General features: G+C 41.6%; 1 protein-coding gene across 2 annotated transcripts in view; it reads right to left on the reverse strand.

Annotated features, from left to right (window-relative positions):
• The window catches only part of ADCY1 (adenylate cyclase 1), a 154,328-nt gene that overhangs the window by 97,618 nt on the left and 34,119 nt on the right, over positions 1 to 22,591 (reverse strand). For both annotated transcript variants that reach the window (XR_008821554.1, XM_056336916.1), the window contains exon 2: positions 16,347 to 16,496. Coding sequence is in view for 1 of the 2 variants with exons in the window: in XM_056336916.1 (XP_056192891.1) it covers positions 16,347 to 16,496 (150 nt within the window). In the remaining variant the exon portion in view is untranslated. The remainder of the gene's footprint in view (positions 1 to 16,346; positions 16,497 to 22,591) is intronic.

Raw genomic sequence — 22,591 nt, forward strand, 5'->3', positions numbered from 1 at the left:
GATGCTGGAATTTCATGAGTATAATCCTGGATGCCAATGTTACGATGTCTGACAAGGACTAAATGGTCACTGTAGCTTCTCTTTAAGTGAGTATATTAAACGAGATTGTTGTCATTTTGCTGACCTGGATAAGTAAATTCCAAAGCTGTTATGGAGAAAGAATGGGGTTTCAGTTTCTGTTTCCTAGAAAGTCAGACTGAAACAGAGAAACAACTGAACAAAAATTACACTGAAAGGCTCTTCCAGAGACCAGTGTTAGCTGAATAGTTCTTCAATGGCCTGAAAACACAATTGCAATACGATGTGTGAATAAAAACCTCACAGAGCATTCTGCAGTGCATGGTAAATAGCACCGAAGACAGGGAAGTAATAACAATCATTACTGGGCGGGTAGCATGGGAGAGCTGCAGGATGCGGTGCCTGACAGCGCTGAAACCTGCAGGTCTGAGGTCTGTTAAGGGAGGTGACAAAAACAGTGATTCCTATACATGTTAACTCGACTATTAAAAGACCTGAAGGGAGCTTATGAAAATCCTGTATCAAATTGTGGTGGCTTGCTTTTTTTTTATTAGAGATTAAAATAAAATAAAATAAAATACATAAAATAAAATGGATTACTGAGGAAGAATTGTAGAGTCTCTACAAAGAGGGTGAGCAGCCTCAGACCTAACAAGCAAGGAAAGACTCAATTATGGCTTCCTCAGAGGGCAGCCACTGCTCACCTTTCAGGCCAAGAAGGAAAGCATCATCATGGCGGTAAAGAATTGTCACTTGAAGAGAGACTGGAAAATATAAGGAACCACCCTGCAATGGAAAGTATCGAAGCACTGAAAAGAAATGAAAGACAGCACCTACCTCTCTAGAAAAAAAATAATATAAGAAGTTTTTTTTGTTTTGGGCAAAATCTCATCTGTCAAGCAGATCAGTATTGTGGTCTGCCTAAGGAATGCTCAAGGACTCAGAGGGTTGGAGCTGTGAGAGGGAATTCACATGCACCAAACACGGCCTTGGAAAATTTGGGGATCCCTGCTCCGCCTGGATCCCTGCTCAGCGAGTCCTACCATCATTGCCTGATGTTTTTTGTTTGCTCCTGTATGGCTAACCTGTGTGTCAAAATAATCTGAAAAGCAGACTAAAAGGAAAACTAGATGTGCATGGCTGCATAGTGCTTTGAGTGGAACAAGTGACAGCACTAAAGCAAGGCTGGTCACATTCGTGGTGACATTCATGCCTGAGCGGTTGTTGCTTCTGACAGGGATGGGTGGTGACAGAAAAAAAACAGAAAGAGTGAGGCAGGGAGTGCTAATCAATTAGAAACAACTTTGACTAGAATACAACAGCACCAGTACTGCAGACCTTCTTGTTGGTGACAAATGATGTTGTACAGAGGTAGCCTCAACATGTGGCATATTCCAAAAGACAGAGCCTAGTACAGAGAACAGTGTTTCCACATTTCACCTTTCTCACTGATCCACGATGCTGTTTAGGTTTATTATAGCTGTTTTCTACCCAGAAGATTAAATCCTGGCCCTATGACGAACTTAAGCTATTTTAGGAATTTGTGCTCTGTTCTCCTCCTGTTGTAAACCTTCACTCAGCATTAACATGGACGTCTAAAGTGAAATCACTTTCTTAAAAAAAAAGATTCTTTTCAGAGATTTGAATTGTCTGTCAATGATTTTGCATTTCCTGCATAAATCTCACTAAGAAAATGACAGATGAAGACCTGTATCTCCTTCATACACAGCATTTTTCATTAATCTTGTACTTTAAATTGCCAGTCCTAGCCTGGGATTTGGCACACCAAATTGGGCTGTTTCTGCCAGCTGTCTTGTCCTCATTAATGAGGATTTCTGCACCATTAATGAAGACTTAGTTAATTTTGAAAAGGACACTCGATTTAGTAAAACATCCAGATTTCTTTCTCCCACAGCAATGAAGCATCACTGGAAATAAGAGAAGGAACAAACATTCATTTGACTCCAAGGCAAGTCAAAATGTGCATCCCAAGCCAATTAGGAAGTGCTCAGCACTACCTTGGCACTATTCGACAACTAGCACCATTATGCACATGACAAAGAAGAAAATATGTAAAGGCACAGAAATGGGGCGGGAGAGGGGAGACAATTGTTTCTCCCTGTTAATGGCCCAAAAGATCCTATATGGCTACTTGTTTTTTTGAACATCCAATTCTTAGTCCAGGTTAGACCTGGGGAAAAACTTTGTCTTGCAGTTACTCAAGACTTGGCTATACAAAGCCACAGTGGACTAGACCTGGTGTCGCTGGTGGTCCTGCTTTGAGGGGGTGGCAGGACTGGATGATCCCCAGAGGTCCCTTCTGACCGTTGTGTACCAAGGGGGCCAACAGCACAAGGATCGGGAGGGAAGGGTGCCTGTGGCTCCCTGAGGAGACCTGAAGCCATCCTGCTATCTTACTGCACACAAGTGTGTCTTCTAAAATAGCAGGGGAGTTTAAGGCTCAGCAGCCTCTAGCAATAGTGTGATTTCTCTTTCCTGAGAGAGGAAGTGGAAAGAAGTAAGCAAACAGAGACTGTTGAAGCAAAAGTTTCCATCATCTGCACGCTCTATTCTGCCCCAATGCTCTCTTCAGCTTTCTCCAATTTGGGGGCTTCTCAGCACAGCTCCCTCTCCCATCCCCATCCCGCTTAGGAGAGCTGCTCCCACCCACACCCTAGCTCTGCCTTTACAGGAGTCCACAGTGCACATTCCTAAGAAATGCATTTCTTGTGCCCATCTCCAAATGAAGATGCCTGCCCCCCTCCCATTTTGAGAATCATTGTCTTTCTCATTTTACTGCTTCTTCCAAACACTTATGACTTTCTGAGAGTCCCTTTGAAATTTTCACCTTGATTTATAATCATTTCATGCAACTTCCCAAATAACGCTATCCAGTCCAATACCACGTTCTATTCCTATTGTACACAATGATTTATTTTGACATCTGTATGGGAAATGACTGTGATACATTCTCAAATTCCTTCAGCAAGTTCTAAGTCATTTATGAATCCACTCTCCCTTCATCACAAAAGCAGGATGAAATGCAGAAATATGTCTCAATGTTCCCAGCCAGCATCCTTGCTTTTCTTTCCCATCGCCTGCTGTGCAGCTAGATGACCCCTCACAACTTTCCACCAACAAACTGGATGTACTCTTGGTGCTTCTCCATGCTAAATTACAATCCTGTAAATTATCATATAAGATAAATAGAAAACAAAATAAAAATCTTATTTATAGTCAGTGCAGACTATTTTATCAAAGGAAATAGTTGTTGCCATTTTTTTCTGAGAGACAGGAGAAACATCCAGAGGAACTTCAGCGTTGCCTCAAAGCTGCTGGCTCTCGTGTTTCTCTTGTTCTTTGGATCTCGTTGCTCCTTGCCCTCTCATGCTACTGTATATGCACATCTAGTGGAATTCATTTTGGGAATAAAGTTACAGTCTGGACCTGCTAAAGGGCCATGCAGAAAAATTTACTGCTTTGCATGTCTTTCAATCCCATCAGAAAAGGGCTGCAGTGGATGCAGCTCAGTCTCTTCAAAAATTCCACATCATTGGGCTCCTCCTGAGCTGCTGCTCACAGTCAGCATGCTGGCACTGCTGCCCTCACCCACCAAGGATCCTGCGCTCCAGAGCCTTCTCCAAATGAGACTTGGAGGTTCCCGAGCTCAGGCTGGGGAAAGCAGTAACCCTGGATGGCACTCCAGATCCCGGTCCTTCCTCACACTCCTGGGCACTGAACCACATTATTCAGGATAGGCTGCATGCCCACAGTCCACTGCTTTTTGCATTTTCATAGGGACTTTAAAAAGAAAGAAAGAAAAATGGAAGCATGTAAGAAAAAGAGGTTTGGGACCTTTGTTTCCTGGCTGATAAAATATGATTATTTTTTTTTGTTGTTATAGTAACACTCCAACAGTGATGACAAACAGGAAAAGGAGCTCACAAAAGAAAGGAGCATTTTGATCGTCTACTCTACAAGCTTTTTTACAATACAAAATATGAAATCTAACTCACCCGTTTTTGCCATCTATCACAGATTGTCTTCTGTTATTGCTATACTTAAATAGAAAGTGCCACCATATTTAAAAAAAAATTTTTTTCCTAGAGAAGATGAGCATCAGACATGCATATAAACCATTAATGAGACAAAGTCAGCTCATCCATATAATTTTGAGATTCAGCTTCTACTTAGTCAGCAGGGACTCCAAAGTACATCCTAAATATTACCACCTGCTACCTAATTATACCTTGATAAGTTCACTCTTGAATAATTTTAAAAGCTATTGCTTAGTGGGTTTATGGTCTCTGTCATCCCTATATTACATTGCACAGCCATTTTAATTCCCTGCAAGGAAAACAGAAAAGTGAGAGAGCAAAGAAGCCTAGTGAAATGCGTGCAAGAACAGAAGATCTCGTTAGTGAATTATTTCAAATTAAACTATGCTATGCCCTTTCTTCCAACTAAGCACACAAAACCCCCCTGCTGTTAGAAGTGGTGGTTTCTTAAAAGCCACAAGGTGGCAATGTTTCAGAACGTTCCTGAGATATCTTGAAAAACTATATTTACCAGTAAGTCATTATTACAATCATAAACATAAAAGACTGTCCATAAAGTTGCCACCTAATGCACAGATTTGGAGGATGGCTAACATACATCCTGGTATGGTAGATGGTTGATGGTAGATGATCAATATACTACGGATGAACTGGATGCGTAGACGTGCACCATTTGACATCTTTCTATGGTTAACTGATTATTTTTATTTAAATAAAGGAAAGGCAGGATATGTCATCAGCATAGTGTTTAATGAGGCATTGGATTCCACATGGAACGTTATTAGTTACAATGGAGAAGGTAAGACGTCTGAGAGGAATTAGGGGAAGGTGAAGTCTTGGCTAAAACAGAGGGAACAACGGGAAGCATGGAGCGCAGAAGCATCGGGCTGGGGGGTGGGTGTAAAGACACCATAAAACTGCTCGAAGGTACAAAGTTCACAGGACAGCATAGAAGAAGTGATAAGGATGACAAAAACTCAGCAGTACATTGTGCCTTTCAGGTACTATCCATGAGACGAAATGAGTGGGAAACCTCTGCGTGTAAAAAAGCTTGATACCCACTGACAACTGAATGACTGTGGAGTATTCGCATGATGCTACCCTAAAAAGGCAGCTGCAATTCCAGAATGGACTGAAAGATTGCTAGTAGGATAACTGGAGATAGGCTCCACAAATCTTGTTGAAACGGGAACAAAAGCAGAGAAAAGCAATGCGGATGAACAAGGAAACTAGAAGTATAAAAAGCATAGTCTGTTTTCCTGGTTGCCCTCATATGTACCAAATCAGAATGCTTTAGAAATATATCAGTAAGGATTAATCTTCAGAAAGGCAAGCTAGCAGCATTGGCACCAGATATAAACTAGCAATGAATAAATGACTGCAGCATCAACCTACCATTATTTATTATTTATTATTTATTTTTATGCCATATCCTTAGTATTAAGTCTCTTTGAAACCTAACTGGCAACATTGAAGGTATCCAAAAAACCATCACAGAAAACTTGACAGGGAAAAGATGATACTCATTTCAGTTAATGGAAATCTTCCTACTGGAAGTGAACTCGATCAAGAAGAAACTGAATTCACACAACCCAAGAGTGCCTTTATACTTAAGGCATCTTTATTCGCCTCACCATAGTGCAGGCAAGTAGCCATACTGATACAATCAGACCATTCTCTAGAGCAGGTAACTTTAAGCCCTCCTTATGCTTAGCAGGGAGGAAGGAACAGGCTTCTGCGGTACATTGCTACAGACAGGTATTTTGTGACTCCAGCAGTGATTGCATCTTCAAAGTGACCCCTTCAAACTAAGTGTGGAACACTGCATTGTTTGTCCCTTCAGCAAAGGCAGAAACAGGTACAGGAAAACAAGGTAAGGCAGGGAAAAATACAAAGCAGTGGCAAAACTTTTTGCCTTTCTGCAGTGAACATGGGGAAGAAAAAGAAAGGTCTGAAACTTTCCCTAGGTGCAGCCACCAGTGACCAAATAAGCAGCAATTATGGAATTGTATCCTTAAAACACACATTTCAAACATACTCTAACTCAGTGCTCTTCCTTTGAGGAACTGGAGTTAGGAGGTAAAGCATTAGTCTCAACACAAACTGCTTGTTTTAGTCTTGGTCACCGTTCTGTTCAAAAGCTGCGTGGGTCAGACATGCTACCAACCACAGAAACATCCAGAGAAGGTTAGAGGGTATGGGAAGACAGTAATACGGTATACTTGAAACTATCTGCTACGAAAACAAACAAAAAAATGTCAAGTGGTAGTTTTCAAAGCTTATCTTATATATTAAACATTAGTTTAGTCCTTGTTTCGATCTATCACACTCCAGTAGAATTTTAATAAGTGAGTTCTTGAGGACACATCAATGAAGATGAAATTTTTTTTGGCACACAACAGCCACTGAACATACCGTTCTAACTCTTCCCATGTGGAAAGAAAACATTTTGCCCATTCTTCTGCAAAGTCAGGAAGGTCAGGTTTCATCTTTCAGTGAAGTGATCCCCTGTGATCATTTTTTTTTTAGTGAAATGATCAGTAGTACTGACAGCGTGCATATGTGTTGAGTATCCATTTGTTAAATTTGTTATATTGAACAAATATAAATTTGTTAAAAACAAAAAGACACGCTTAAAACACAAATTCAAAAAAATTAATTTCTTTTTAAAAGGCTTTTCTGATTCCATTAAAGAGGGGCCTTAGAAATGAATAGGAGTACCTGTCACCTGCCAGTGCTGTGACCTAAGGGAACACAGAAGGGCTAACTCAGTGCCCAGGCAGCCTGCAGCCCGGGCACAGGGGAGCTCTGGTTTGCTGGAGGCTGAAGTGCCGCACAGCGCAATGCCTTCCACTGCCAACAGGGCTAGGACAACAACCCTGTCACTGTCTCTCCCTTCTTGCCTTCTGAAGATGCTAGGAGGATGGCACTGCAAGCAGCATCAGCTTTGCCGGCGCTACCCCCTTGCAGGCTAAGTGGAAGAGCAGGCAGAGCCCCACCGACGTACCCCTCCTGCACCGAGTTTCCTTTGCTGTTACAGGTTCACCTCTTCCAGCCCACACACACATCTGGTTTGTTCCAGCAATGGAACGCTGAATACCTGGACCAGGCATGTAGATATTCCTCAGGAAGTGACAGTCACAGAGCTCAACCTTCAGCAAGGCAGGGGCACCCCCTCTTCTGCCCTCACTAATCCTCCAGCCCCCAGCTAGTGGGATTTTCCCACAGAACGTGCTGGAGAAGGCACTGGCACTGTGGCCCTCTCTGCTTTTCCTCCACCCCACAACATACGACATCCTCCTTCACCACACTCCTTCTCCAAAATCACGATAGCTCCACCAGCAGCACACTGGTACGTGGCAAACCTGCTGCGGCGTGGGGCCAGCGCCGGGGAGCAGGGGAGGAAGGCTGCAGGCACTGCCTGTCCCCTGTCCTCACTGCTGGGGCACACAACGTCTGTGCCCGAGGGCCCAGGATGGGGGAACAACCGGAGGAACATTAAGGACACGATGCCACACCAGCACTTCACAGCATAGCTGTCGCCAGATACAGCACCCGCTGAGAGCTGTGGCAGCCACTCAGTATCAGCACGTGCCCTTTCTTATTACAGATTTTTGCCAGCGGTAGAACAAGCAGGAACTCTTCAGTGAAGATAAACTTTTTGATTGCCAGTGATAGAAACTGAGCTTAGGAGTGGGTGTAAGCTGACTGAGGATTTAAAAAAACCCAGGAACCTGAAGTCAAAAGCAATAATTTTAGAAGCTAAGTAAGCCATATGAATTGGTAAGCAGTTAGCATTTCCTTTTTCACAAACCACAGATGTCTTCAGTTTAGCAATATGAAAGCAAATCACAGTGCAAACCAGCAAAATGGAATAGATGCCAAAATCTCCAGAGACTAAGATACAATACTTTGCTTTGAAAAGTCTAGAATTTTTCTGATCTTGGTTAGAAAAACCTAAAAGGTTTTGTCCTTTGCTACTTGTCCTCATTTTGTCTTCACAGAGCAGGGAAGTGAGACTAACCCAACAGCAGAAAATCTCAGTGCCTTCCAAAGAGGAAAACACAAGGACCGACCACAAACATGCTAAGGAAGCAATGATTCTATTCACTCACTTAAAATAACAAGTGTGACTCAGATTTAGTTTGTTACTACATTGTCAAACTGGGAAATTCCTAATCAAATGTGCCTGAAAGGAAGCTAAACTCCAAATTAAATCAGTTTCTATTTCAGAGGTAACGGAGAACAGAAACCTTGGAAAGAATTTAAATTACGTGACAGACAGAAGTTCACTCTAGAATGGCAAACGTGAAAAAAAAATAATCCTAGAATTATATTTTTTAATCAGTTAATGGGATGTGGTCTAGCTCTTTACCTTCACAGAAGTTTGACCAAAAGGAACAGGCAAAATATCTATGAGAGTACATGTATGCAAATAGCATATACTGTCACACACTGGAATGAAACCAAGGTGTCCAGCTCAGTATCCTGATCATTGAGATAATCTGTGCTTAAGCAGGAGCGTAGCAACTCAGGAACCATTTGGCACACTGCAGGTGTGGCTGTGGCTGGACCACTTGCTGTCATGTGAAGCATCTGTGTGGCAGAGCTGCTGGTTGAGGGTGGAACCACCTTGAGTTTTAAGAGCGGCACAGCAAAAGTTGCGTCAAGCTCGTGTTAAAGCATTAACTAGCTTTTTGTTATAATTAAGACACTTCTAGAAGTGAAAACAATTCTACGGACAACAATAAAAATACACGTTAAGGGAACTTTCCTAATGACATCTTAAAGCTCCCTATGAATTCCTTCTGCTGAGGGAAGAAAGACCATCAAGGAATCACTCCCGAGGTTGCATTGTTTTATCCTGTGGCATCCTACTAAAATACATAATAACATTTCACAAGTGTCCACACAGCACTGATGTCGTGGATATTGCTCTAAATTTAAAAATCAGACATAAGAAATTACTTTTGAAGTGTCTGTCTTACTATTTAACTTAAGGATTTGAGGCACTATAGCCAGTGTTCTTCCTACCTATGATAATTTGCCTTAGCCACTGTTATCCACAATATTAGCTATTGAAAACTGTATGGTAGTGTATTTTTAATCACCTAGTGACAGGCCTGTGTGCTCTTATTCTGCCTCCTCCTCATTCTCTCTAATGGAACGTAGATGGAGCAAGTAGAAACGATAAACCGAAAAATTCACAGGAGTCAAACAACATCAGCATATGTAACTGACAGTCGTTTGAAGCAGAAAATATTTGAAGTTTCCAAACATTTACTTTAAAACTTCTAACAGCCAAAGTATCAACAGATTTTAGAATGATATAACTACTATTTTTTAACTTACCTATTTCTTGTCTACTCTAGTCAATGTAAGCCAGCACCCATTACAACATGTAAGAGCTTAACATAGGTGGCATGATTACAAAAAACCCCAAAACCCTGCATTAAAAAGCAGCCTAAACATCCCCTGATACACTGAGTATGAGTATATACCTTATACTAAAACCCAAAGTTCATATACCCTATTGCCTTCTTTAAAAATCTGCTCACTTGCCATAGTTCATACCTTGTATGAAAAAATGAAATGGCTGATAACCAATTTGATTCACATATTTACTGTGCTCGTTTTGGCTGGGATAGAATTAATTTTCTTCATAGTAGCTAGTATGGGGCTATGTTTTGGATCTGTGCTGGGAACAGCGTTGATAACGCAGAGATGTTTTCATTACTGCTGAGGGTGCCTGCACAGAGCCGAGGGCTGTTCTGCCTCTCACCCCACCCGCAGCGAGCAGGCTGGGGGGCACAAGGGGCTGGGAGGGGCACGGCTGGGACAGCTGCCCCCAGCAGACCCATGCATAGGGTCTGTTGCATAGGACACCATGCTCAGCACAAAGCTGGGGGAAGAAGAGGGAAGGGGGGGACATTCAGAGTGACGGCGTTTGCCTTCCCAAGCCCCCGCTGGGCATGCGGGAGCCCTGCTGCCAGGAGGGGGGCTGAGCCCCTCGTGCCCATGGGAGGTGGTGGGTGAACCCCCCCTTTTGCCGTGCTGTGTGCGCGGCTCCTGCTTTACCCATTAACCTGTTTTTACCTCAACCCACGATTTTTCTAATTTTTACTCCCCTGATTCTCTCCCCCATCCCCCTGGGGGGAGTGAGTGAGTGGCTGTGTGGGGCTTTCTTGCCAGCTGGGGTTAAACTACGACACTTGCTAACATCAGGAAGCTTTCAGGGGATGAAATGAAGTTAAACCAAATTGTTACAGAGCTGATCTGGCCTCCTGTTTTAAATGTGTCTTTTTAAAGACTTCTATAGATTTTCCTATGATTTAATTTTGCAAATTAAAGGCATGTGGGTAGAGTAATGCAATTATAATGCAATTAAAATGCAGGTACTTTGTACGATTTACAACTGTGTGGGTTTTTTGTGCATTACTGAGTTTCTGCGCTCTGACATTTCAGGTCCAGTTGCAAGGCACCTCTCTTTAATCACACAGCTGAGCTTATGTGTCCCCCTGGTAACCACTCCCAGGGAAAAAACGCGTCTTCAGCAAGGTGTCCAGGATAGAAGGGATGAACTACCCTTGCATGTGTCTACTAAGGATTACTGCCTATAAATTAAAAGGTTAGATTACAAGCCTCACTTTCACTTAGCCAGAGTTAGGTAAGAAGAACCCCAACAGCATGCCAAACAACACAGGTTCTAGCACTAACCACTTTCACATGAGAGGCTTATTCTGCATAGAGAGAGGTGCAACAGAGCTGTAAAATCAGAACACATGTATTTGTTTGCTATACCCTGCCTTGCAAGGGATAACAAGTGGTTCCTAATGGTTTCAGGTGGAAGCTGAAGCCTTCCACCTGGAGCTCTGCAATTAACTTGAGTACCCTCAGATTTATTATCTGCTGTATGAAGGATAAACACTTGCATGACTATTGTATGACTGGGGTCTAACAGATGCTAGTAGCTGGAAAGTGTCTGGGCAATTATTGCTGTGTGGGAGGGAGAAACTTGCCTCTGCAACTGAACAAGGTGGAAGATCGACCAGTGGTGCTGTGCAGCTGCATAAAGGGAGTCAACAGGTCAGCTCAGCTCTGTGTAAGGATCTAAGCAGCCAAAGGTGGCAAACGAAGCAAAGAGCAGGTCTAGCTCCCATCTGTGCTGCTGCTGCTGCTATCTGGGTAAGAGGCACTGCTGGCCAGCCTGCATGGGTGGGCGTGAAGCCCAGCAGTTCAAACCTAGAGCCTGCAATGCTCCAAATTTTCCCTTCTCCCTGACCCTAGAAAAGAAAAAACCAGCTATTTGAAGGTGGACTTTCCTGTGTAAGGTTGTGATTTGATGACACAATACATTCAATTTTAAGCCTCCTTGTAAGACAGAATATAGTACTAATATGGTGCAGGTTCACCCTGTCAGCTAAAATTAGTTAGTTCACCTATGTTTTACAAAGATTGTATCAGCTAGTTTTTTGGGGGGATCAGGTTATCAACGCTCGTGCTGCAAGATGTGTAAAATCAGGATCAACTCCCTGTTGCACACTAGATAATTTGACAAGAACATGTTTTTTCTGCCTACACATGATCCAGATGAAATTTTTGCTGCAGGGCAATTTGCTGATGCACAGAGCCAGCGTGAATGATTATGGAAACACGGCCTGTGTTTTAATGATAGAGTTCATGTTTTCTTCGGCATTGCAATGAGAAAAGATGCAAGATCCTGAGAATAAAAAGTATGGGAAACATGAAGAGAACCTGATTATGCATTGATAAGCATGCTGTTAGGCACCCTAGAAATTACTTCTGCCTGAGGCTGTGCAAATAACTAATTCTTCAGTTTGGCTGCTGAACTGGAAGAAAAAAAAAAACAACCCAAATGAAAGTCCAACATGGTCTGCTTTATTCAAATTCTTTTTTTTCCCTTTTTTCATAAATGCTTGAAATCAAACATAATGGAATAAAACCATCGGAAAGTTGCTGCGGGTGTCATCCTTTTACCCAAAGGTACAGGAGGTAGTACACATATCCAAAACGTGTAATATCTAGACTGAATTGTTTTGAAGGGGGATCTTCAACTCAGCAGAGAATAGGAACCCAAAACATCCTAAGCAGCAGTTCAAAGTATTCTGCACTGAGACTCGTGGTATCTTTTGCTGACAAAAGTTCATTTTCCATAGATAGTTATTAATCAAATCTCAGCCATGTCCCAACTACTATATATGCAATGTTAAGGATACTGCCCTAAAATGCAGCAGACACTTGGAAGGCATACACATATACATGCAGACATTTATATGCACAATTCAGCATTGCATAAAGAGAATTTCACTAGTTTCAAACACTCTGGTGAAGAGGTACAGTAGCACAGGATGGAGCAACACCAAGGTGCTTGTTTGTCTCCCAGAACCAGCAGCAGTGCAGCAGCATGGTGTTGTACCAGCAAAGGGAACAACCCTACCTCTCAGCAAAACCGATCAGGCTACCTGGAGTGCCATGCTTCTGGCACCGAATCTAGCCACAGAGCTGGCTGTCTCAGCCCGGTGCCTCCCAGTTCCCTGTCGTTTTTAGTGCCTCCTTCAGCTTCTCACGTTAAAGCATGTAATAAACTTCATGCATTGTAGTGGAGTACACGACTATTTCATGAAAGACGGGTGCCACCCCTAAATATATCCTTCAAAACCAGTGGTTTGAGTGACAGACTACATATGAATTCACAAATAGGTTCTAAGATAGCCAATACACCATTCTGGACTTTGCCGTTCTCCAGTTGTTCTCCCACCATCACATTCTAATTGTGAGCATGTACAAAAGTCACGTTTAGGAGGGAAGGAAAAACCTAAACAAGCTGCTTGAAAGATTGTCTTTGTTTTGTAAATATATTTGCAGGTACTTATGCAATTAAAGACCAGTGATGATATCTAAGCTGGTTTTGTGGGCTTTAGAGGTTTGCATGAAGTCAAACATTCTTCCAGCCTTCCTCATATGAAAACAGCAAGCAATTTTCACATCAGCCTGTGCTGCAGCAAGTGCATTTCACTGATGGAAACTATATGCTTTATCTCCAAACCCAATGCATGAATACGCATTAAAATATTCTTATTGTTGGCAGGGCCGGGGGAAACGTAAGTAAGATTTGTTACAAAGTCAGCAAGATTGGGGTAGGAAACAGCTTCCATCAGGAGAATCAACAAGCTGCAATTCTTCAGCTTGGAAAGAGATGAACAGGGTTATGAGATGTGTCTACAGCACTGAGAGTAGCATAGAAAAGGTTACTGTAGAATGATTACTCATAATTTATCACAGAAATAAGAGCTGGAGGGAACCCAATCAAGTCATCAGACAACAAGTCTATGACAAATAAAAGGAAGCTCTGTTTCACAGAGTGTGCAATTAGAGTGAAATTCCCCATCACAAAACTATGAGGACAAAACTATACACACACTGGAAGAGAGACTCAGAAAATGGGTGGCTATAAACACAGGGGTCCGGTTGCACTTCAGATTTAGACAGGCTCGGAGTCAGAATGCTACTGCTTCCTTGAGCACCACTTCAGGAGCCACCACATGGAGAATTGATATCTGGAGAGCCACAGCTTCCTTACTGGTTTCCCCTCTGCATCAGATGGCGAGCAGCCTCCAGCAGCAGCAGATTGCTACTTTCTCTACACTGAACGGATCCCCCATTCCCCATCCTCCCTGCTTGCTCCTTTCTGGCTTGCTTGGGAAGGGGTGAAGCTGCCTGGAGGCTGCTCTCAGGATGGGTAGGGACAGCTACCGCTGGGAGCCCTCCAGGGAGCAGGGTGACAACGCCTTGCTTGTTGCATGGGCAAAGGATGATCTGAACAAGCGCAGCTCCAGGGAACAGGACCCACCACCTCACAATATTTATTCTCGCTCTGCAGAGGATGGTCTTACTGCTGAGATTCGTAGACAACAAGAGAAGCAGCTTATCCCAAGTGAATGATTGTAACTATTTGCTCATGGTCTAAAACTTGGGTTTTGGTGTAACCCTGGGATTGCAGGCTAACATTCAGCCACATAACGAATGATGCAACCGTCGAGGCCAGTTATTTGTTGTAACCACAGAGAACAGAGAGTAGGATGAACATTAAACTGACTTTCAAAATAAACAGAGTCCGTCTGCTCCCTTACTCCCCAGCAACACTCCTAAAGCCTGCCTGCAGATTCCTCCATGACGACTCCAAAAATGCTACAACATGAGATCTTTGCCTTTGCTCATAAAAATAGATTTATCAAAATTATCAGGTGAGACCGTTACTACAAATGCATCCCATATGAGGAGATTCACTTGTAAGTAGGGCACAGAGGAAGAAATCTCACTTACAGTTGCAGCTGTGGCATCTGTCTCACACAGTCAACACTTTAACTCCAGAAGGCTGTGTATGTTCAAAAGCCAAGAGTATGTTCTTTCCTTTCCCACTAGAGACTTGCACAGAAATATCAGGGAAAGGTTTTAGCATTTTGGATTACAGTTCTCAATGTGAAAGGGCTATAGTATTTAGGTTAGAGCGTTCAAATGAAACAAGAAAGTCTGAAGAAAAAATTCCATTCTTTTTAACATGTAATGTTGGTACTTCAGGGAACAAAAGGAATGATCACAAAAATTGAACTAGGTCAGTAACGTCTCTTTTCCTCTCAAACATTCTTGAGTGTTGCCAGCTGGAAACTTCGGCTAAGTTATGCCACAGCAACTGCAGAATAATTCTGTAGCTTGTAATCACATCTTAATTCTCGCCCTGGTTTTAGAAGTATACTGACGTAGTGTGAGAGCAGCCACAGCAAGGATTTTGGTGGTACTTTTGACAGGTAATTAGCATACTTAACCACTGCATTGAGTTTTGTACTGTGTTGCATAAAGTTAATTTCACATGTGCAGGAGAAAAGTGTATTCTCTTCACTGACCTCTATACTGCACTGGAAAAACATCTGCAGGATTCTCTAGGTATACTGTCAACCATAATGGTACCTATGTGTGATGGTTTGGGTTTCTTGGGTTTAGACATGCATGGATAAATTATAAAATAAGACATTGCTAACGTGTTAACAAGAGAAACACAAAAAAAATCTATATTATTTTCATACTGGATCCCAGAAGTGGGTTTTCAAAGGCACAAATGGCAGGGTTGCCTAGATCCCACAAAAATTCACTCATGGCACAATTATGCCTTTGAAAATTTGCAGCTTTGGATTGCAAAAGACCAGAATCAAACCTAACGGCCTTGATCCTAATACCATTTTTACACAGCCAGCAAAGATACACAGTCATTCAAAGAAGATGCCTACTTACTCCAGAGTACATTCAGGTCACGAAAATGCATTCACTGAATTTGTAACAGAAAGTGCTTAAGGACCCACATTATTTCACGCATAGGAATAGACTTGCTAGAGAAACTGCAAAGGAAGGTGAGTAAAAGTGTGTGAGGTACACAAGCTTTGAGGACACCAACATCTTGTATAGCAAGGTTTGAGAACCACTGAAGTCCTTTATTGACGTAAGTTACCATCATTCCACAGCAGTCAATGGAGTTACACCTATGTATTCCAGTGTGGCCGTCTTTTACCACCTAGACAGAAAGTAAAATGTAGTCCAAACCTTACGTATGAACACATCTTGGAAGGTTTAGGATTCAGACCTGTAAGTAACAACAGCAAGCTCCACAATATAGCAAGTTTTCTCATTGTTTCCAAATCTGTTTGGAAGATTGATTGATTGAAGATTGATTGATAAAACTGTGTGAAATACACCATCAAACTACTAAGGTGGCTTTTGAGAAAAAGAATAGATCACAGTTATACCACAGTTATTCATGTGTGTCAGTGCAGTCCCCTGCCCCCAAAATGTTGACTTTTGTTTATGAGTGTCATGAATGCAAACAAGTTACAACACACAGCCAGAAGTATTTACAGCGTATCTAACACCCACCCAAAAACATCCATGCAGAACACCCCCAGGATCCTAGATTGCAATAGCATGTTAGCTTTGCCTTAGCCCTAACATACATCCTCTCTGGTGCTCGAGCTGTCAGCAGCCGTGGGGCCAGCCTGCACCTTCTGTGCGCGGCAGATGAAGAGTGTGCATGCACTGGGGAGGAAGAGCTGCAGCAAGTGGGGCAGGCAGCACCCTCCCTTCGCAATGGAAATGCACACGTGCCTTGTCGCACTCTGGGCAGCAATGCCCTGACTTGTGGTTCACGTAACTACAGCCATCTTAGAAGAAAGAGAGAAAAAGTAGTAAGGCTTAGAAACTGACCTGTTTTTCATTTTCATCCTCCAGCCTCAGCCTGTCCTCAATGCAGTTCCTCGCCTGAAGGAATGCCTTCCTCTGAGCCCTTTCTGTCAAAATCCTCACAAAGACCCCATACAAATTTACACTGACAAAAAGGATTGCATTGGCCACAAGCTGTAAGAAAGAAAGAAAAATAAATGAATATTTTAAAATACAGATTTTTATGTTACATTTCTACTCAGCAAAATTACAAAAAAAAAAAAAAATGAAGAAAAAAAAAAGGAAAAGCACAGTCTTTAAAAATTCTGCCTCGTTAGTCAAGCAGGGAAATCATTATAGCAGCTACCACACATCCGGGCTAGTAACACTGCATAATACAGAACTCCGCACCTATGAAAGTTAATTTCTCTTACAATGATCTGTAGCTTATCAATTTCATTCAGCATCGGTTCCTCCATCAGCCCATTGACAGATCTGTCCATCTAATAAGGAAAGCAGTATCTTCAGCATTTGTTCTGTTACAAGATGCCCAGAAGACCAACATTATTCTCCTAGGCCTTCATAAAGCAGGGATATTGTCCCTTTTTTAATAGTGGAGAAGCAAGGCACTGCCAAAATCTACTAAAACAAACGTGTGCCTGGGTGCCCCCAGCTTTTATATTGTGCAGATTACAACTGGAAAATTTGCTTCTCTTCCCATATCTATAATGTGATATACCATATTTTTCTGAGAAATCATCCAAAATATCATTGATGCTGTCCTGCAGCAGACCTCTCAGAAGGTGCTGAGTGCCTTCAAGTGATGGCCCTTGGCATAAACCAAGCCCCTCTGCAATGCTACAAGCAGAAGCAATGAATTAGTTTGGAATTACTTCTGTGAACAGTGCTTCGGTGAAGGACACATAAATGACCCAACTGCCCTTCTGGGTTTTTTTTAATGATTTTTCAATATGTAATAAAGATAGTTAACTAACACAATAACTCAAGAGGGGTTTGCACACAACCCCTCTATCTAAGATAATCCTGTCCAAGTTTCTTGCCACATCTCTGATGTGTGAAACGTCTTCAGGTAGTAAATTTCACAGTGCAATGCAGTGTTTGTTTAGAAAGGAGGTAATAAGGCCTGTTTACCCAATATCTTTTCGGTCTTAATCTCCTTATTTACTCTAATTACTACCACAGCACCCACCATGATATGGATTCGCGGGACTCAGAAATCCTAAAATTTCAGAAATCAGCTGGCACATAAATTGTCCAAGCTGGTAATAATAAGGGCAAAGACAGACACTACAGCAAGTAACAATTCCTATTAAATTCCTATGCACATAAAATAGTTTATAAAGACCATATAGCTGACATTTATTTCTTAATTCAAGGTATATGTTTCAAGGTAGTACATCTCTACTGTTGCATGATCTGCCACTGTAAATTGGAGACCACTGCCCTTGTTTGCACTGCATGGTGACTCCAGCTGTGCCAACAACACAATCAAATCTTAAGAAACATAAAACCATTGACATTGTTGTAGAGACTCCTTGCTGACTAATGGGACTAGGGTTAAGGGCTTGAATTCAGCCAATATGGTAAGCAGAGATCCAAAATGACATCCAGAAACTCCCTGCTGATTTTGGAGAGCCTTGGGAAATGTTTCACCCTACAAAAACAAGAAGGAAGTTTCTGGTATGTGTAACTCATGGCAGGGTACATCTCCACCTCCTACATCTCAGTACAGTGGGGAGAACTGCAAAATTAATTCTAGGTGGGCACTCCAGAGCTTCATGGATCCACAAGTCCTCTAACTTTTACCTTCGTACCTGGTGGTTATAAGTTATCAGGACATCAACGACTTCCCTACAGTCTCACCTGCACAAAATCAAGATACTCTGTGACAGTAAGGGGAGCTGTGCCTAGCACTAGTGTTTTATTTCTCCTCAGATACCCAAAAAGGAAACAGTTATCTCACAAGAGCTACCACTAGTGATAAATGGTGTTACGGCTTCCTCCTTAGAACTGCAAAACGTTGCGTCAGGTGTCATCACAGATGCATTTCAACGTAAGAATCTTATACACCAGTTACTTACACGTCACTTCTCAGAGATAATATAGCTGGTAAAACTCTGAAGATGAAAAGCAGTACACAAGCATATTATTTCATGATACAGGCTGAGCCTAAACAGTCTGCAATTCCTATCCTGCTTTATTTTGCTTTGTCACAGAGAACTGTTTGAGGTATATGAATTTTCAGCACAAGTCAAAGCCTACTGAAATGAAATTACTGTAGAAATGCCAGTAGAATCTGACTTTCAGAGACATGAATGTGGCTGCACTCACCTTATCCCTGCATTTTATCATGCTGAAGTATAGTGACAACAGTGTATTTTAAAGGTAATTCTTAGAAGCGCAATGGAATAAAAATAGAAAGGATTTGTAAAAGCTGTACTCAAAGGCAGAGAGAGAGTCCACAGAATAAACAGTCAAGACAGTTATGGGCAGTGCAACTGCTTGACCCTGTCCATATACAGAACAGCTGTTAATAACACAAGGGGGGAAATTAAACCAGCCCAAGACATAAATAATTACTTCTAGAGAGGATATATATATATATAAAAAAAAAAAAAAAAAAAAAAAAAAAAAAAGAGTTAACTCAGTTTCTGGTCTTCAACTGTAAGCAGTAAAAGACCATATATTCTAACAATCTGCCAGCTGTTCTGGGACTATCATTACAATTTCCCTCAAGCAACAGTGATCACCTGGACTGGGGGTAACCAGTAGGTGGGTTCCTGCAATCATGCAGCCACTTTCAGACTCAGCAGGGTAAGTCATTTTCTGACACGCTTTGAACAGTTTAAGATGAAACAGAGGCTTAGCTGTCAGCTCTGGCCTGCAGGGAATCAGGAAAAGTGATAAAGCAAGTAAAAGATTCATAGATTTCAAAATGTGAGAAAAGAAAGTAGGGCAGGCTGTCTCCTGAGGTAAGAGTTCCTTCCCTTCACGACCCGTTTTCTGCTTAATTACTACTTTTTCTCCAACTGCAAACTGCATCCATCTCTCTCTCTAGATTTCTCAAATGCATGCCATTTCCTACTCCCTTTCATTTTAATATGTAAATATATACCTCTATATATACACACATACCTACACATATAACTTACACACATTACATGCCATAACTCCAGGAAAGACTAAGAGACTTGCTGTTAAAACTAAGGATCTTTGGAGAGGTCCTGAGGCATCCAGAACTGCTGAAATATCAAGGAATTTAAAACATTCCTCCAACATTATTCCCTATACTACTGCTTAGTAACAAGGAGTGCTCTTCAGGTTTCACCATCACCTTCTATTTACAGAACTACCAAACAACCAATTTACTTAATGCAACACAAAGTGACTCAAAGACATTTTTATGTTGCAACCTCTTTCAAACGATGCTATTCTCTCATTCCATTATGAGATTACAGATCAGCCAGAATATAAAAAGGGCATCAGGCTCATGAAAGCCCTTTTTTTTTTTTTTTTAAATTTATTTATTGTTATCAGTGAAACTTGTATTGTGCATTCTGAATACCTGCTGCACATCAGCACCAACCTCCTGAGCTTTAAGCTTCTCTAGTCCTTAGCAGGGCACACTTTCTATCACTGGATGAACTCAGGCATGGTTCCTTGTGCTCGCTCTAGAGGGTGTTGCCAAAGGCAGATTTCCAGCACAGAGAGCTAGTTCTTGTCATCTGTCTTGTCTAGTTCTGTCAGTGAAGAGGCACTGGCAGCTCCAGCAGGTAGTTCCACCAGATTTCTGTCCCTCCTGTCTTTTTCTCCATTGACTCTCAAGTTAACACCCATCAAGGAGTGAGCAAATAATTCCGGAGGGAAGAAGCATGTAACATGCACCCACATACACAGGTCTTGAGAGTTCAATTCAACTTCTTTTTCTCCCCCACACAGAATTATCTCCCACTTCTTGAATGTCTCCTGCGATTGTTTGAGAGACTCTTCAAAGAGTTGCTTGAAACTTTTCTCTCTATTCCAGATAGGATTTATTCTGCACTTCTTTTTCCTTCAAAGCAAGAATCCTCATGTGTGCATTCATGCATGCATTTGCTCTCTCTCAAAAGAAAAGGTGAAAAATTCTTCTAAGTGCCATTTTTTGTCTTTTGAAAGGACTTCGCTTATTCAGCAGACCAATTTTCCTACCAGGTGAACAGCAGATATTTCAAACCTGGGTCTGGTTTTCATTGTAGAGTCAATTTCTGGGTTTCCCGCAATATTGTCTCATAGAAAAATGTGGCTGTTTCACAAAGGTGTAAATGACTTCTGGATCACCCAAGGACTTCTCTACAAAGCGGCATTCATGTGGATGGATATTGAAATACCCAACTGAAGTAGACCAAATGAGAAATATAAATTACCAGAGAAGAAATCTTCAGGAGACAGGGATTTCAAAAGTTAGCACTCCCAGGATTATAATTCAGTGGCTAATATCAATATTTGATTTATTTTCATCAACGTGAGTTCTTGTGATATCCCGTGACTTAGAAAAGAGTGGAATTATGTAGGAAATACAGCCAGGATTTCCAGGTAAAGGCTAACATTTCCAGAAAAGACAATGGACTTGTATGTCTTAACCCTCAGCTACCTGTGAAGACCAGAGGTATAGCAGGCCTGAATTCTACTTCCAGTGTTCTCTGTTAATTGAATTTTACTGCAAGTAATTTCTGTGCCTTGTAATTGTTGTTCCTGTTATGCAGAATACTTTGAGATATGGAAATGAGATGCGTTATTGTAAACTAGGAATGTCTATTGTGAGGCACGCCTCTACAGAAAGAACCATGAACAGCTTCCTAAAACGAGCCAGTGCTTCCACCATTAAAACTCTTGAAGAGCAAGGTGAGACTGGGCCATTTATGCAAACTGTTGATACCACAAACAAGACCTTTTACAAGTTTAAACAAAAATAGTTTCCCTTTTTCCTTGTACAGAAAATGTTACCATTAGAGCACAAGACTGCATAGCAGAGAATGCACAATTGCCTCTTGATTCTGACATGGTTTTGTCAAGTCTAGTAATCCACTTAACCAACTCATTTTGCAGCTTTTCGAGAACACTTAATTACTGCAGCTGCTCCCTCCGTTCACCAAAATGGCATAACACAATAGCAGAGAACTTCTCCTTAGTTCCTGACTGTCCCAAAAAGCACACCCTCCTACCCGAGAAGGCAGCAAAACAGATTTTCTCCGGATTCTATAACCTTTGAGTAAACATCCCTCTCTTATTTTTCCTAGGTTTTGTCCTGACTGGTTTACGCCATATACTAAGAAAATACTGTTCTGCTGTGCTATCATCTGTGGTTTCTGTCTTCCTTCACATCCCTCCTGAATCTACAGCATAGTCTAACGGGATTAATTATTTCATTAATAACTAATAACTAATAACTGCGACTGGTTATTTCAGTGATAATATGTTGAATGAGAGCAGATGTCCCTGTTGAGGAAAAGACAGTAGCATTGGGGTGTCTATAACCATACAAGCGAAGCCAGTTAGGATAGCTAGGATGCTATGTCCATTAACCACAGGCAGGTCTTTTGAAGTGTACAGGCACAATGTGTAATTGCAGAAATCCACTCTGTGTCTCTCCCCTTGTTTGCATACCTATTTGACCAAAGTACAACACACAATTTATAACTGCTGTTTAAAATACATGCCATAAAGTTTTTCTAAAAAATGCCCTCTGCAAAAGCAGAGTCACTGAGAGACATCGAGCTCCCCAGTGGTAAAAAAGTTCATTTGTTGCATCTTTCTCTGAAGGATATGTCCTTTCAACTTGGAAATATGCACAACTAACTTTCATGTACCAAGACTTTTAGGTTTGTTTGGTTTTTTTTTAATGTTTTGTTAGGAAGACAGAAAGAAGACTGACATGCAAGCACTTTTGTTCTTATCTGCATTTTTTAAAAATTAAAAAAAAGGCACCTGATTTTTAGGGAATAGGAAAAATACGAGACAGAGGACTTATAGATAATATGCAACAGAGCACTGATACATGAAATTTTAGAAATAAGAAATAAAGGACCGGATGGAAAATACTGCAAGCAGCATCCAGGCTGGAATACCTTCAAGCCTAGCTTCTCAATCACTTCAAACCATTCCAAGTAATGAATAACTTCATAAAAGCTGTATTTTTATTTTTTTTTTTTTTTGGGGGGGGGAGGGGGAAATAGGGGTGCGGAAAAGTAAGACCTAAACACGTAGCAGTATTCTATTGGAAATGGTTGGTA

The sequence above is a fragment of the Falco biarmicus genome, chromosome 4, assembly GCF_023638135.1.
Source record: "Falco biarmicus isolate bFalBia1 chromosome 4, bFalBia1.pri, whole genome shotgun sequence".
Taxonomy (NCBI): Eukaryota; Metazoa; Chordata; class Aves; order Falconiformes; family Falconidae; genus Falco; species Falco biarmicus.